The sequence below is a fragment of the Lactuca serriola genome, chromosome 8 (genome assembly GCF_051521515.1).
Source record: "Lactuca serriola cultivar US96UC23 chromosome 8, Lser_US96UC23_V15, whole genome shotgun sequence".
NCBI classification, from domain to species: domain Eukaryota; kingdom Viridiplantae; phylum Streptophyta; class Magnoliopsida; order Asterales; family Asteraceae; genus Lactuca; species Lactuca serriola.
In genome coordinates this window covers 47,501,030-47,518,990 of record NC_136415.1, presented here as the reverse complement: position 1 = coordinate 47,518,990, position 17,961 = coordinate 47,501,030, and the positions used below count along the sequence as shown (strand labels likewise).

Here is a 17,961-nt window from a genome sequence, read left to right as displayed (position 1 = left end):
TGGTTAAAATTAATAAGTTGTTTGTGTTCTATAATATATTTATGTGTTATATGATCATACAAGTTATCTTTCCAACAGAATATCATAGTAGAGTCGAGTTAACAAGAGTTGTTGATGCGTGCATTGATTCGAGTTAACAAAAATTGATATGTTTTATAAGTCATACTTGCGATAGTATTCTGATAGAATTATTTCATTCCGATAACATGCAGAGTTTTGTAAGACATATTTATATATCATTCTAATAGAATACTTTCGTCAATAAAATATTCTGCAACTTTTCTTTAAAAAAATACATAATTTTATTGTTAGGTAGTTAATATAATGTAATGTTGGAATTTTTTATATTTGGAATGTGAATATAGTACCGTTTTCATGTTTTTCCCTTTATCATGTTTTTAAAAAAAAATCAAATCGGAATCATTTATTTTTATCAATGATCCCTAATATCAAGGCTTTTAATTTGCATAGAATCCGTTTTCATCCCTATCTAGTTTGTATGACATTTTTAAATATTTTGATTTTTCAACTAACAAAGCATAGACAAACACTCTCGGAATTTCTTATCAATGGGCGATCAAGAAGCAGATGTCAATAATCATATGTATGAGGAACATTATTTGGCTAGTGATGATGGCAATGGAATTGAAGATTTCGATTTTCCTGATAATGATACACTATATAATGACGGATTTCAAACGGGAGAAAGCAGTAATCCTAATTTAGGTTAGTTTTTTGATTTTTTGTTTAATTTTTCATTCTATTTTCAGATTCTATATTGTTAATACTTTCATTGCTGAACATACAGAGGACGCAAATAATGATGAAGACGAAAATCACTTCGTTGATGAAGATATAGAGGTTAATATTGATTACAGTGAAGGTAATAAATTCAATTCATGATACTGAAGTTGCTATAGAAAAAAGTTAATGCTTTCAGAATAATATTTATATAAATCTTTCAGAATGATTATGTATTTTCTATTTTAAACAGTACAACCACATGTTACTCATGAAGATACAGAGTTTAATATTGATTTCATTGAAGGTACCAATTTCAATTCAGATTTTTTTTTTTATTTTTTACAGAAAAAATAAAATTGTGTCAGAATAAAAGTTATATAATTCTTTCATAATAAATTTGTATTTGCTATGTTTAAGCAGGACAACCACATGTTACTCATGATTATGTTTCTCCTGGTGGCACCTTGTATTGGACTCCGATTGTTTTAGACGACATCAAACCAAAAGTTTCATCAAAATTTAATTCATATGGTGAAGCAGAAACAATGTATAGAAAATATGCATTAGAATCTGGTTTTGATGTCAGGCTTGGAAGAGTCCAAAAAATAAAAAATGGGATTATTACAAATAGACATCTTGTGTGCAATCGGGAAGGTAATTCGAATACTAGTAAACTAGATACTCTAGATATTCAGCATAAGAAGACTCAAAGAAGGAAAGATCTATTTAGGAGGAATTGTAAAGCGAAAGTTGTTTTAGAAATAATTCCCGGTACTCTTACATATGTCGTGAGTGATTTTGTAGAGCGACATAATCATGAGTTGTTTAGCAAAGGCAATATGCACTTATCTCGTTCAAAAAGAAAACTTGATTATTCCCAAGAAATTTTCATTCATAATTTGTCAAAACAGAACATTGGTCCTGTAAAAGCACATAGACTGTATAGTGCTCTTCAGGTTGGTCCTTCGATTCGAGGTGGATTGGTTACTGATTTCAAGAATGCTAGGAGGAATCTTAATTGTTACATAGGTGGGAGGGACGCGAAATTCCTTGTTGACAAGATGAATGATAGGAAGAAAAATGTCCCATCATTTACTTTTGAGTATAAAGTGTCGAACAAGAGATTGAATTCTTTATTCTGGGCTGACGAAACAGCAATGTATAATTACAATTAATTCGGAGACGTTATATCACTCGATGCCACATTCAGCATGAATAAGTATTTATAACCTTTAATACTTTTCAATAAGAATTTCATTATTTCCATTTATGTAAACTAATATTTTATTTTTTAAATAGGTATGATATGGTTTTTGTACCGTTTACTGGCATTGACAATCACAAAAAATGTGTAACATTTGGTGTTGGTCTTTTAAGTAAAGAAGATGGAGTTTCTTATGAATGGTTGCTTAGAGCTTTTTTGAAAGCTTTTAGAAAACAACCTCAATTGGTTTTATCTGATCAAGATCCAGCTTTGAAAAAAGCTATAGATAAGGTTTTCCCATTGGCACATCATAGGTTATGTATGTGGCATATAACGAAGAAGTTGCCAAATAAGGTATGCATAAAAAGAATACTATTCTTATTTTTTTGGTATGATTCTACAATTGTTTTCTCATATTCTGCCAGAATGTTTTGTTTTAAACAGAATCAATTGCATTAACTCTTAATTTTTCTTATCATTCTACAATTTCTTTTAAAATTCTGCATTCGTTATCTCATATTCTAACAGAATCAATTCATGTTAGCAAACCCATTGTCTTTAACTCTTACTTTTTGTTATGATTATACAATTATATCATATAATCTGACAGAATCAATTGGTTTAACTCTTACTTTTGTTCTGATTCTACAATTATTTTTCCACATTCTACCTTCATGATATCATATTCTAACAGAATGAATTTATACAGATTTTATCAATTGAAGACGCAACAACCAATCAAAAATTTCTGAAGCCTTTTCACTCTATAATTTGGAATTCTAAGCTGGAACCACATGAATTTGAAAATGTGTGGCGTCAGATGTTGGAGGAGTTTAAAATTACTGATAACACTTGGATGAATACAATGTATGGATTGCGAAAATCTTGGATCCCCGCATTTTTCAAGCACATTCCAATGTCTGGTCTTATGCGGACTACATCGCTGTCTGAAAGTCAGAATTGGTCATTTCAAACCACGACACTAACCGGTTCTTATCTTGTTATGTTTATGATGACATTTGAATCAGTTATGGAACGACAACGACATAACCAAATTCTCAATGATTTTAATACTGCCACCACTTTTCCTAAATTCATTACCCGTACTCCGTATGAACCTCATGCTTCAAATGTATATACACGAAAGATTTTTTATCAGGTTCAGAAGGAGATATCAAGATCTGAAGATAATTGTTTCCAAAAGAATGTGATATCTTCCAACGGTGTTGACACGATTATTGTTATGGAGAAAAGAAAGAACATAACTATTAGGCAAACAAATGATGTCGATGTTGATGACAAAGATGAGGAATACAATTACGATTGTCTTATAAGGGATACTGAATACACGGTATGTTTTTGTTCACATTAATTGTCATTTTATCATTTACATTTAAACACTAAAAATTTACAACTTAATTATTTTCACTAATCATCTTATATTTTCCAGGTCACACACTCAACCAAAGATGGTTCGTTCAAATGTACTTGTATGCATTTTGAACATTTAGGTATCTTATGCAGACACATATTTTGTGTGTTTAAGTTTTATGGCATCGAACAAATTCCTGAAAAGTACATTTTGAAACGTTGGCGTAGGGATGTCATTCCAACAGAATTACTGAAAAGACACTTCAATAATTCTTTCGACGATTCTACTTCCGACATGACTGCTATTGATATTTTATCAACTGTTGACCGTTGTGTGTCTTTTTTGAGCCACGATGCAGCAAAGTTAAAGTTATACCTTGACGAACAGAATAACTTGAAAAAAAAATTCGTAGACGACTGTCCAAATCATGATCTACCGACTAGAGCAGATCATTTCAAGCAGCTTTTAGGTGTGGCTGGTCCTGATGTAGAATCTGATGTTAATGACATTCAGAATCCTACAGATATTCGTAACAAAGGTTGCGGTAGTCGTCGAAAAAGATTAAAATCTACAAAAGAGATGATTGAGAAGGAAATCTCGAAACCAAAGAGAAAATGTGCTACATGTGAACAGATGGTTCATCATGACAAAAGAAATTGTCCTCTAAAGAACACCAAGAAATAAGTTCCTTGTTTTTTTTTTTTTTTTTTTTGAGTTTATTAGAATGACATTTGATTTAATTCTGTCGATTCACACTTATTGTTATCTTTTATGTCGTTCAATAAAGTATTCACTTTTATTACTATTGACGATGACATTGTCAATCAACATAACAATATTTATATTATCTTATTACTTAAAAATACTCATAAAACGTAATACAAAAATTCATTCCATCGACTGTATAAATTCATTATTTTCAAAAATTCTAATACAAAATTTCCATCGATTGTATAATTTACAGCAACATATACAACTTCTTTCAATCATTTTAAGATTGATTTTAATGTTAACAAAAATGTTTTATTATTTACTGTAATATACAAACGATACATGCAATTTGTAGACAAGAATTCATTATATTTATATTCTATTTCATAATATCTACATAACGTATTCTACCAGAATCATAACAAATACTACCTTGCATCATCATCATATAATTTGTAAAAAAAATATTCTATTCACAATAGTCACAAAACATTATTAACCACAACATGGAATTATATTAACAAGATTATTAGAAACAAAAAAACATCAACACATGCATTAGTAATATTAATTTGCATTATATGAAAACTACATTACTAACAAGAACCTTTGATTTTCACAATGCACAACATCATCATCCCAGAATTTAAACAACGCATCAAGACACCCATTATACGAAAATTAACATTCCATTATAACATATATCGAATACTACTGATAACATTACTTCATAACGTCTGATAGACAATCTACTTTTTCAAACATCTAACATAAGGCAGAGTCATGTTTCAACATTCAAAAAAACAAGTTTAGCTCATGACATATCAAAGTTTATCTGTCAACTTATTAAATACCACGCCAAATTCTTACCTACGACCCTTTGTTTTTCTTTTTTTCTTCCTGTTTTCAGCTGACTCTCTTAGAAGCATATCTTGTTCCAAAATATCAAGCTTACGAAACGCTTCAAAATCTTTAACTATCATACTCTTGAACTTATTGAAATCAGATGTCAACAATCTTGCCATGTATTTCGTCCTTAGCTTAATTGTAGCACTCACATCAGCAGGCATTTTACCTGTAAGACCACACTCCCAACGCCCTTCATATTCCCCTATGTACGTTTCCATATGCCTCATGAGGTATATTCCACATTCTGTTCCAGCTTTTTCGACTAGCCAAGATATGTTCATCACACGTGCTGCTTTAAAAGTTAACGTTTTTTCCATTGGATGATGTTGTGATGTCAAGTAGTTGCAAAACATTTTTTTCTGGCATTAATTACAACAGATACATAAAAAATAATCTTATAATATTCCTTAGAATGGAAAACTATTAATCAGAAATTTATTGATTATTTTACCACCAGGTTTGGTATCATGCCATACTTTCTTTCCAAAGTTCTTGTTCTCTTCACATGATCTACTATGTAGTACAAACTTGATCTCAGATCAAAGATGAGTAAGTAATACTTTCCATCATCAACTATTGGGAAGAAAACCTTGTACACATTAAAAGAAGAGGTTAAGTTAATATTAATTGATGCCACAAATATTATATTCATAAAATAATCTTACAAGTGCAACGTCTCTAAAACTTGGCTTCACATCAAATTTCTTAGTGTAGATTCGCAATAAAGTAGCAAAAAGCCTACATTTCATATCTTCCGACTTGAGCTTATTCAATATATCTTCTGTCTGAAAAACCGCAACTCAACATCAATATTAATTCTACAGAAATAAATTTGAATTAAAAAAAATTTTACAAAATAAATTCATACCCCAATAGTTGTATCGAAGAAAAATCTTGAAAGCGATGATTCATCCTTGTAGTTTTCCATTTTATTTAAAAACGCAGCCCAACAATCAATTATTTTAGAATGCAAAAACATTCCATGATTAAATTGATATGCAAAACCCTGGTGCAGCAAATGACCTATTCCAATGTCCCAAATCTCATCCCTGTGAAAAAAAATATGTATAACATCAATCTTAAAACATTCATTTTAAAATTATAGAAATATATTAGGTGACACATATATAAACATATATATAAATACATACCCATCATCTCTTGTAGATGCAAAAACTGAATTGCATATCCATGTTTCATCCTTAGACAGTTTTTCCCCAACCTTAACAATTCTTTCAATATAGGGCAAATGAAATACTTTTGCTTTTTTAGGAATACGTTTTTCCCTTTTGTCATTATCATCATATCCTCCAGCATTATCAACAGCTTCTCCTATATTTCTTCCTACCAGATTATCCCCACTGATTACGGACATTTGCTTTTTCTTTTTATACACTTGTAACTCAGTTTCCTCCAACAACTTGATCATTTCCTCATTCACCCCTGGAAGTCGATGAAACTGAGTCATTGTTAAAGAATTCGTATCAACAGGTGTGGTATAATTGTCTTCCTTTTCAGTATTTACTTCAGTAAGTATCAATCCTCTAACAAGTGAACTATTTCCTTCACCGCCGTCACCTACATCATTCATATTTACCTCATTAAAGCAGGCAGGCTCATGCACTTTTTTGTTACCTGCCCCTTCGAACACTCCCTTAAAAAGTTCATTCATTTTCTCCATCCACTCATTCAGCACCACACTATGAGGGAATTTTAACAACCCATCCTTCAACGCAACCTCCATAGTACTTTTCTCTGTTACAATAACCCCATAACTATGCTCTATAACAGCAGCGTACGCCTGAAACACATATAATTAATAAATGATAACATTACAAAAATGTGTACTATATATTCTATTAGAATATATCATTAACTATTACTTTCAGAATATTTACTTCATAATCTACCATAATATTACCTCTTCATCTCCAAAATCCCTCTTAAAGCTTAGCATTTGTTGTTCTTCAGCTCCTGTTTCATCGCCCATATCGACATCATCATGCTCATCCCGAAACTGCCTCCCGAACCCTCCCAAACTGATTTCTAATTTTTGAACCTTTAACAATTTAGCACCGTTTATATGCCCAATAAAAGGAAGCCTTTTGTCTATCTTGATAGAATACTTCATGTTATACACGTACACCAACTGAAAAAAAAACATTAACTTAATCAATACATCAATAATAAATTGATACGAAATATATACATTCATATAAAAATATTTCAAACCTACAATCAGAAGTGTAATAGGACCACTGTAGTAGCTTGATTTGTCATCCCTTTTCCATAGTTTTTTTCTAGATCCCAAACAATCAAGCATATATTTACAACAATTTAACTTTGAGAAGTCTTCTACCAACACCAACTTCCTTACCACTTTTATTTGATTTGTTCCCATCAACATTGACTCTATGAAGTTGTTAACAAATAGGGTCAAAAAATTCAGCCTAAACATCAAATTATCCTTCGTTGTAGCCTGAATCCTTCTTAAATACTCCTCACCATTGAACTTATCACCACTATATTGTCCCCTCGATTCTTCTAGAATTTGATTTCCCTTATCACACAATGGTAACTCATTGATGTCTTCTCCACCAAATGGCAACCCCATCATATCATGCACTGTTTGTTCTGTTATCTCAATAATAGAGTTTTGTAGGACAAGTCTTTTACTATCTGCATCATAAACATCTAAAAGATAGTAGCTAAGTTGTCCCGGATAACTTGTAATATTCACTTGCAGAATTGATCCAAAACCCATTCTCAAGATTGCTTGTTTCTGTTCCGGCGACATTCCCATAACAGCTGCAGTGATGTTATCACATTTCATTCTGGTTGGAAGGTATCTTAAACCAGGTGGGTATTCCTTATTTGTTTTTCTAACATTATCTTCTTTTTCTTCTTTGACAGTTTCAACAATTCCCTTATTTTTTAAATATTTTACAATTGGAACTCTATCAAATTGCCTCTTCGACCTTATCTCTCTTTCCAAAATTAGTGCATTTAAAGGTTTAGGAGTTGTCTTTTGTTCAACTGATTTATCAAGTTTTTTCTTTGACCTTCTTTCTCGGTTCAAATGTTCTTCTTCCTGAATTTGTTCTGCTACAACAAACAATAGATAGCATAAATTTTCATTACAGAGTTAACTAATAAAACAAGTAGGCTAACTCTACACGAATCAAATACATTTAATTTAGAATTCTATCAGATTCATACAATCAAATTTCACACTCATATATAATATCACATTCTATTTAGGAGTGTTTAATAGTCAAACAAGTCGACTTATGCTAGCAGAATATCAACCATTTCCAGTTTCATATACACAGAACATTCTTTTAGAATATGAAACATCTAAGCTTATTCCACATACAAAAACTATGAATTTTTCATTTTAAAATGCTAATTAACTACTTAAATATAGAAATTTAGATTACAATTCTACCAGAATATGAAACATGTAACCTTATTCTACATACAGTAACTATCAATTCTTCAATATCATTCATTAATCATCTACATACTGTGGTTCCATTAGAATTAAAATTATATATAAAATGCTACTTAACTGCTTCAGTATAGAAATTTATCTTACAATGCTAACTAGTAAAACAAATACACTTATGCTATCAGAATATCAACCATGTTCAAGTTCTTATACACATTACATTCTAATAGAATGTGTTTTTTGCATACTTATTCCACATACAACAACTATGAATTTTTCACTTAAACATGCTAATTAACTATTTAAATATAAAAAATTAGATTACAATTCTACCAGAATATTAACAATATTTAGGTTGACATACACAAAACATTCTATTAGAATATAAAAAATGAAACCTTATTCAACATACAATGACTACGATATAGCAACTTAAATATAGCAATTTACTTTACAATTTTAACCAGTAAAACAAGTATACTTATTCTAGCATAATAATAACTATGGTCACGGTCATATAAACAAAACATTCTTGCAGAATACCATACACATTTATCTTTCTTTAAAGTTCAGAACATTTTTGATGAATTATATGGTATTATCAAGTTTCTTAATAAAATACGAAATTTAAACACATTTTTCTTCCAAATATTACAAATCTACCAGAATATCAACATTATTCTGGTTCATATACACAGAGCATTCTATCAGAATATGAAACATGTAACATTATTCAACATACAATAACTACGATTTTTTCAGTTTTTAGGTACTAAATCATATACAAATTGTGATTCCATTAGAATTTAAAACCTGTAAAAAAAGCTAATTAACAACTTAAAATATAGCAATTTACTTTACAATTTTAACCAGTAAAACAAGCATACTTATTCTAGCAGAATAACAACCATGGCCACGATTATATAAACAGAACATTCTTGCAGAATACCATACACATTTATCTTTCTTTAAAGTTCAGAACATTTTTGATGAATTATATGGTATTATCAAGTTTCTTAATAAAATACGAAAACATGACACATTTTTCTTCCAAATATTACAAATGTACCAGAATATCAACATTATTCTGGTTCATATACACAGAGCATTCTATCAGAATATGAAACATGTAACATTATTCAACATACAATAACTACGATTTTTTCAGTTTTAGGTACTAAATCATATACAAATTGTGATTCCATTAGAATTTAAAACCTGTAAAAAAGCTAATTAACAACTTAAATATAGCAATTTACTTTACAATTTTAACCAGTAAAACAAGCATACTTATTCTAGCAGAATAACAACCATGGCCACGATCATATAAACCGAACATTCTTGCAGAATACCATACACAATAACTATTCTTAATAAAATACGAAAAAATGACACATTTTTTCTTCCAGACCACAAATCATACATGCATATAAAAGATTTTCAAAAACACTTTCTAAATTCTACTACATTTTTCGAACTAAATAACACAAAAAAATTATTACCTTCAGTTTCAGCAACATAATCATCATTGTCGTCTTCAAGATTCAATGCCGTTTCTACTGTGTTCTTGAACTTTGACTTAAATGAACTGGATCGTGTACTCCTCATTGTTGCAGAATACCGTTAATATAACCCCCAAATGTCGATTTCGTTTTCTAGGGTTAAATGTCGATATTTATAGGGAAAACCTACAAATGATCTTCCGATTTTTGAAAACTGATTACAATAAATCGGAATGTTTTTCAACCTCCTAAGGATTTGGGTTCTTGATTATGAGAGTAAGCGAGATATTTGGGATTATCGGTTGATCATTCCATATTATCCACCGTTTTCCTAATTAAATGACGGGGCAAAATACCATTCTACCCTTGTTTGACCGGTCAATTGATTAAACCTCATTTATTTGATTTTTTTATATTTAATTTAAAAAGAAAATCATTTTTTTAAATTACCACAAATGATTGGCCTACAATCATTTACATGGGCACACAATACTTATCAAAAACAAAATAACCTAACCCTATATATATATATATATATATATATATATATATATATATATATATATATATATATATATATATAACAGATTTAATTCTCATTTAACCTTTTATGGTGGTTTGTCTGATTTAGCATATGTAACCCGTGAAGTCTTTTATTTTCATGGATTAATGTGTTGAGAACTTCATTGGAACGTGTTTCATTTTATTTAGAGGTGATAGAAAATTGGTTAATACAGAAAACCTATTAACCTATGAGTTGAAACCAAAAAAATGACACACAAAACCAAAAATGAAGGGTGTGTTTAGTTGCGGAAAAATAGGCCGTTTTCCGGAAAAAAATTTCAAGAAAAATGAGAATTTTGAAAACGCATTTAGTTCGTCTATTTTTCTAAATTTTTCACGGAAAATGAAAATTTTCCGTTTTCTAAAATTACAAAGAAGTTGGAAATTTTTGGAAAACTGATAATCATTGTTTTCCATATTTTTCTAATTCCAAAATTTTTCTATAAACACACACCCACTACACCCCATCCACCTCTACCTACCCCCACCCCCCCACACACACACATACATACCCACCCCCACACACACTCACCCGCACACACACACCAACCCACAAACACACACACACATACATACCCACCCACACACACACACACCCACCCGCACACACACACACACCAACCCACACACACATACATACCCACCCACCCACACACACACACACATACATACATACATACATACCCACACACACACACATACATACCAACCCACACACACAGACACACACCCACATACATACCCACCACACCCCCCACCACACCCCCCCCCCCCCCCCCCCGCATACACACATACACACACCAACCCACACACACACATACATACCCACCCGCACACACACACACACCCGCACACACACATATGTACCCACACACATACACATACATACCCACCCACCCACAAACATACATACCCACCCCCACACACACCAACCTACAAACACACACACACATACATACATACCCACCCATACACACACACACCAACCCACACACACACATACATACCCACCCACATCCACACACAAACCCACACCTACCCTCACCCGCACCCTCACAGACACACACAAACACACACACACACACACAAACCTACACCTACCCCCACAAACACACCCATACACACAAACCACACTCGCACCCCCACCCACCCAACACCACCACGACAATCACCGACCTACCATCACCACCACCACCACCACTAACCCGTCACTAGCACCACCACCACCGCTGCCGCCAGCATCACCACCACTGACACAATTGCCGCCGCCACCACCACCGCCGCCGACCCGCTATCGTCACCGCCCCCACCCACACCCTACCACCACTACCGTTTTTTAAAAATGAAAATTGATAGAAAAATACACATCTAAACACGTTTTCTAATTTTCTAAAACTGAAAATGAAAAATGAATAAATTTAACTAAACGCATTTTCTAAATTTTTCAATGAAAAATGAAAACGGAAAACAAAAATCGAAAAGAAAAAACAAAAAACGGAAAATGAAAATTGTTTTTCCGTAACTAAACGCAACCGAACCAATTCAAAAACTTAACCCAATGGGTTTCAACAGACCTGGACCTAAGGGGCTGCGGAGTGTGCGAACGCACAGTGCCCCCCAAAAAAATGATCCAGGGTTCGAGTGCACGCTCCATGGTTATATATATATATATATATATATATATATATATATATATATATATATATATATATATATATATATATATAATTAGCAAAATATTTTGTAATTCAGCTAGCTCAAAGTGGAGCCTTATAATCTTATTCTTAGTGTGTTTGATTAATTTATTAGCTTTTCAAAAAACCAATAAGTTAAAAAAATGTTTAGCAAACACTAACTTTATAGGAAAAAAAAAACAAAAACAAAAAAAATTATTGTGACAAACACTAACTTTATACGCAGAAAAATGACTTTCTAAAAAACTTCTTATGCTATACGTCCATGTTGTAAGTTGTATAATACATATAATAAAATGAACTCAAATTTACAATAAGTCAATAAGATGCTGACTGCTTCCTTTTCTTTTATATCTCCATCGTTTTATTCATTTATAGTGCAAATAATAGTTTTTTCGAGAAGAATAAAATAAATAAACACATTATGTTTGCTATAATATATAAAATTTAGATGAATTTACACAAATGTTCCCCATGTTTGGAAAATATATCAAGTTTGATCCTAATAAATGACTTCTTATAAGAATGGTCCTAAGTTTGAAATTCCTTATATAAATGGTTTTTAGTTAAGGGGGTGTTTGGATAGGGAAAAAATAGGTTGCTTATTGCTTAATCCCACCGCAATAAGCAAATTTAAGTGTTTGGATAGGAATCTTTAAAAATCATCTTATTACGGTAGGAATAAACAAAATAAGCTGATTTTAATAAGCAAGGGGGGAATGGTTATTGCTTATTGCTTATTGGTCATTTTACTCATATAAGCTGTTTTATTTTGCCAAACACTTAAATGTTTATTGTTTATTCCCACCGTAATAAGCTAATCCAAACACATTAAAAAATGTTTATTCTCACCACAATAAGCAAATAAACAATAAGCTAATAAGTTAAAAATTATTTATCCAAACACCCCTAAGTCCAAGTTTTTATGAAATAACCTATACACTCTCACTAAACTTTTTTCGTTCATTTACAACGGTTTATAATTAAATAAAAGAAAATGGATTCCACTTCACCTCTCTTTAATTCTACACAACCACTAATTCTATTGCTACTTATACCAAATTTCAAACTAATCATCCTCCTTAATAAACCAATGTTTTTTTTTTGTCACATATTAATCTATCATTAGTTTTTGACACTTGTCATTTTGTGATATTTATAAAATAAATATTATTCACTTGTCAATTTTTGGTTTGTTTCAGTTTTTAAAATTAAAATCATATACTTATATAGATAAAGTATTAAATATCATATATATAATATTAAATTGCAATAAATAAGTTTCTTCTTTTCTTAATGTAAAATTATACATTAAAAAATATTTATTATCCACATTTTAATGTTTAATCATTTTTTAAATCAATCCGTGTATTACACAGGTATGACAACTAGTTATTTTCATATAGTTTCTTTACACCAACAAAACTGCTTATGGATAAAACCGGACCCGGTTTTATCCGTTTTTATTTTACCAAATTTCCATCCGGGTTTTCCGCGACTGATTTCGGTCAAGGCTCAGCCCAAATCAATTAAAGAATCCCAATTTCAAATAACCACCTCTAAGGTTTGGTCCTAAGTAGGCCTTAGATAAACTTTATCAACTAAACTCAATACAACCCACATTGATCACCAATGTAAACGTGACATGTGTCACTAACAAAAAATGTTTACAATAAAAGAAGTAAAAAACTTAACCTATCTGGCATGAACACGGCTGAAAGTTGATTATATTTTAAATATATGCTTTATTATAATTCCATTGCAAGATATATTCGTTGAAAGAATTTCATATATGTCATTTTTAAACATCAAAATATCATATTTATCCAACTTATTTTTTTAATATCATATTTATTCTTCATAAAATTTTTAAATATCATATTTACCTTCATAAAATTTCAAAATATCATATATGTTCTTTTTAAATATCAAAATATAATATATGCCCTTCTTAAATATCAAAATATCGTATTTGCACTTTTTAAACATCAAAATATCAATGATAATATATAAAATATCATCCATCTACAACATAATAATAATCAACAACAACAAAAACTAAACAATCAAAATATACATTCCATAGAAATAGTTGAAGATAAATATTTTTGTCTGTCAAGAGGCTGACATTCCAACAATTTAAAAGTTCACATTCAATTATCATAGACGTAAGAATAATATGGTTAAGTTTCTTAATTATTATAATAATTCTAAGGTATAAAAAATGATTACAAAATATTAAAAACATTATAAAAAGCATTTTGGTAATATGATATTTTAAAAGTTTATGAAGGGTAAATATGATATTGAGAAATTAAGAAGGATAAATATGATATTTTGAAATTTAAGAGGGAGATATATGAAAATTTTCCTTTATTAAAAACATATTAAATAATTAATAATATGTATAATAAGTAAGTTTGAGAGAGAGAGAGAGAGAGAGAGAGTTTTGATTAAGATATTTTGTCAAATGGGACCACTTAGTAGAAAATATGAAACCACATACATCCAAAGATCCAAACAAGTTTTCATTCAAAACATATTTATTCAGAACCTCTAAATCATTTAGAGATTGTCAAATGCCCCCCTTAGGAGCTCCAAATCATAACCATGTTATGTAAAAAAAAAAAAAAACAAAGATTTCACATCGGACTTAACCACTTGATCATTTTGTACAACATCTTTATGACACTACTATAACTACTACTAGACTTACCATTAACATCCACAAACACACTACTAATTATCACACAACAATTCAAATCCAAAAATACTTATAAAACACAGTTTAACAAATGGGCTCCCTAACGATGATTTGGGCCCAAAAGTGAAAGAAGAAAGGTCCGATAATGACCCGAAGTCTCGGAGTGAACAGCATCATTTAAAGTCTTATGATGATTTTTATGATACTCTGCTTTTATATATTGCATGTCGATTTCTGTCCTTGTCACAATTACTCTTATTAGGGTTTTATCATTTGTCCCTAACCCCTTCATTGCCCTATGAAGTACCTACAATCGTATACTTGTATTAATTAATTCGATAGATAATGTGAGTAAAGTTGTGCACACCATGGGTATTTTCGTCTTTTTCCACCCAACTTCTTTGAACGCTGTTTGTCTTACACGTATGCATGGATTGTGATTATTTCAACAAAATATATAAATTAATAATTAATAATACCTTGGCAAAATACTTCCCAGGATTCTCAGCACATTGCAAAATTGTAACAAGGGCATCCTCAAAGTAACCCGATGTTTCACCTTTTACAGCCTAAATAAAGTATTATTGTAAGTTAGTTAAAACAACTACGAAAAAATTATGTGAAAAAGGAAAGGGTATTTGTGTAAATATGAACCTTCTTGAGGGTACTTCCATATGTACTATGATATGCAGAACTAACAGCAGCAAGATGTGCTCTACTTCTTCCACTGAAAATCATTCTGAATGTTTTTTCATCAGTTCCTAATCGTTTTTCACCAGCTTTAAACAGAGATTTAGCATCAAGATCCACCATTCTTCTATCAACTTCTAGACCTTCACTACGTGGTGTGCTTAAATATGCTAGAAGCAACTGTAGAACAAGAAAAAAAACATGAATTTATCAGTAATTTATTAGTATAATTCAGACAGTTTATTCAGTCTAGAAAACTATATAAATTGTGTATCGACATTAAAGGCTATGTCTTTTTGTATAAAAAGTCAAAAAAGTAAAGCATTTCCATCAAACTTTGCAAAGATATGTTACAAAAAGAACATTAAAAGATGTTTGTATTTTCAACACCTTTGTTTTTCATTATTAATGTGGATTTAATAAGTAGAATATATATATTTTGAGGTTGAGAAACCTGTCCATGGTCGCCAGAAGTTTGAGCTTGAAGATCATGTTCAAGGTAACCACCATGAAGTGCATGATAAAGTTGCTTAAGATGCTGCAACTGAGATGGAGTTCGAGAACATATAACTTCAGTAGCTGCTTTCAGATCAATGTCGGTAGTTAAAGCATCTCGCAGTATCATTGCATCTCTTCTTGCTGGATCTGGCATCCAAAGTAAGATCGCTTTCTGGAACACCATTGAAAGTATCATTTAGGAACACTCTCACCTGATTTGTGAGCAATTGATGAAATTGAAGAAGAAGAAGAAGAAGAAGAAGAAGAAGAAGAAGAAGATAGATTATGATGATAGTACCTTGAGATTGCCACTAAGCTCTGAAGAGAGTCGTTTGGTTAGGGCTTCGGAGTACATAAGTTTATATTCATTTTCAATGAGAGCACGCTGTGATGAATCACGATGAGCGAGAATGTTGATGACTGCTGTACTGTCGCAGCCAAATCCTGGAAACTCACATTGTTATTTCGTAGCTCTTTATGAATTATGATCAGATAAGATTAAGAATTTTATCAAAATCAATGAATGAAAGATAGATTTAAGCAGATTTTGCTATTTGTTGCGAGATCGGAGATCTACTCTAATGATATTTAGGGATCAAAGCACAAACACCTCATATTAGCTATGATTGAACAACAAAGTGAAAAAAGAGCCTCCGAAAGCTCAATTTCGTCTTGTTCACTCATAACTTCGGACATTTCACTGCTTCCATGAAATTCGTACCAAATTAAAGTACGAAAACACGAAATTAACCTAAGAAATTACTAAAAGAAAAAACATATTGCTGATAAACACCAAAAACATGAAAATACGGAAGAAATACAACTTAAAAAGAGCTCGAATGGAAGCAGGGTTTACAATTACCCTTAAAAGCTTTGTATAAGTGCATGGCGTCATCACGAGGAGATGATAGCACTGGTGGAATTGTCAAAGTAGCCATTGTTGATTGCAGATTCTTTCTCTCTGGATAATGATTTGAAATAACCCCAAACTTTTGTTTGTCGAAAATTGACTGAATTTGAATTTTATATGAAGAACAAGACGTGTGAAACTGAAAATCCCACCAAATTAGGAGTGTTGTATACCTAATAATAGTACATACGCGTTTTGTATTTGGTTCGGGATAAGAACAAAAAAAAGGGCGAATTTCCATTTATCGAATAAAATTTGTGGGTAGACTTCATTTCAGGACGTTTCCATTGATTGGTATCACAAGCAACATCAAAAAAGTAGGTTTAAACTTGTTATGTTGGAATTATTTATTGGTGTAAAATTGAAACAAATCAAACTCCAATTATATAGATTAATAAAATTGAGAATCAAATTTATTTGAATGAGTTTAGTATTCATTTTAAACAAATCCTATGAGAACGGGTTGGATTGATCCGAACCTCTTGGATTTAACCGGATCAAATACTAGATGTTGAGGATTATGATCAGATAACTGAACTTATCTGATCTAGTAAAATCGAAAAAAAAAAACTATAGGAAACTATTGAAAACCATAGCGATTACACTGGGTTATATTCTTTTTTAGAATTAATCCGATTCAAAACAAACCAAACCTAGTTAAAATCAGTTTTAAAACTCGAGTTGGACACCTAAAAGGGGAACAATGGTAAGACAATGTGGCAACAACATATTAACAAAACCTATATTCTTTAGTCTTTGAAAAACAAGTCAAATAAAGATATGTGAGATTCAAAAAGAAAACCGAGGTATTCTTATGTGAGGTTTAAGTCGACTTTGATTAGAAAAGAAAAAGATGAAAGGTAAAATGAAAGTCAACTAAATCAAATATGAGACACTAGGTCGTAATCATTGACTTTGAAGAGTTTGTGTGCAATATGTTGTTAGTTTAAGTCTAAGAAAAATTTCGTAGTTACAATGAAAAACCGGGTTAAAGTTCAAGAAACAAAA

General features: G+C 31.1%; 2 protein-coding genes across 2 annotated transcripts; one reads left to right on the top strand and one right to left on the bottom strand.

Annotated features, from left to right (window-relative positions):
- The first annotated feature begins 569 nt into the window (after positions 1–569).
- Positions 570–4,004, top strand: LOC145066866 (protein FAR1-RELATED SEQUENCE 5-like). The gene is made up of 7 exons (XM_079014119.1): positions 570–726; positions 809–883; positions 995–1,048; positions 1,165–1,903; positions 2,044–2,302; positions 2,643–3,299; positions 3,399–4,004. Exons 1-7 carry the CDS (start codon positions 570–572, stop codon positions 4,002–4,004), a joined length of 2,547 nt encoding a protein of 848 aa, XP_078870245.1.
- A 10,672-nt stretch (positions 4,005–14,676) lies between these two features.
- Positions 14,677–17,140, bottom strand: LOC145067889 (annexin D5-like). The gene is made up of 6 exons (XM_079014920.1): positions 16,906–17,140; positions 16,342–16,487; positions 16,000–16,215; positions 15,510–15,725; positions 15,335–15,424; positions 14,677–15,162 (listed from the first exon to the last, which is right to left on the bottom strand). The coding sequence occupies exons 1-6, from the start codon at positions 16,979–16,981 to the stop codon at positions 14,956–14,958; spliced, it is 951 nt and encodes a 316-aa protein (XP_078871046.1). The 5' UTR covers positions 16,982–17,140; the 3' UTR covers positions 14,677–14,955.
- Between the last annotated feature and the right edge of the window lie 821 nt (positions 17,141–17,961).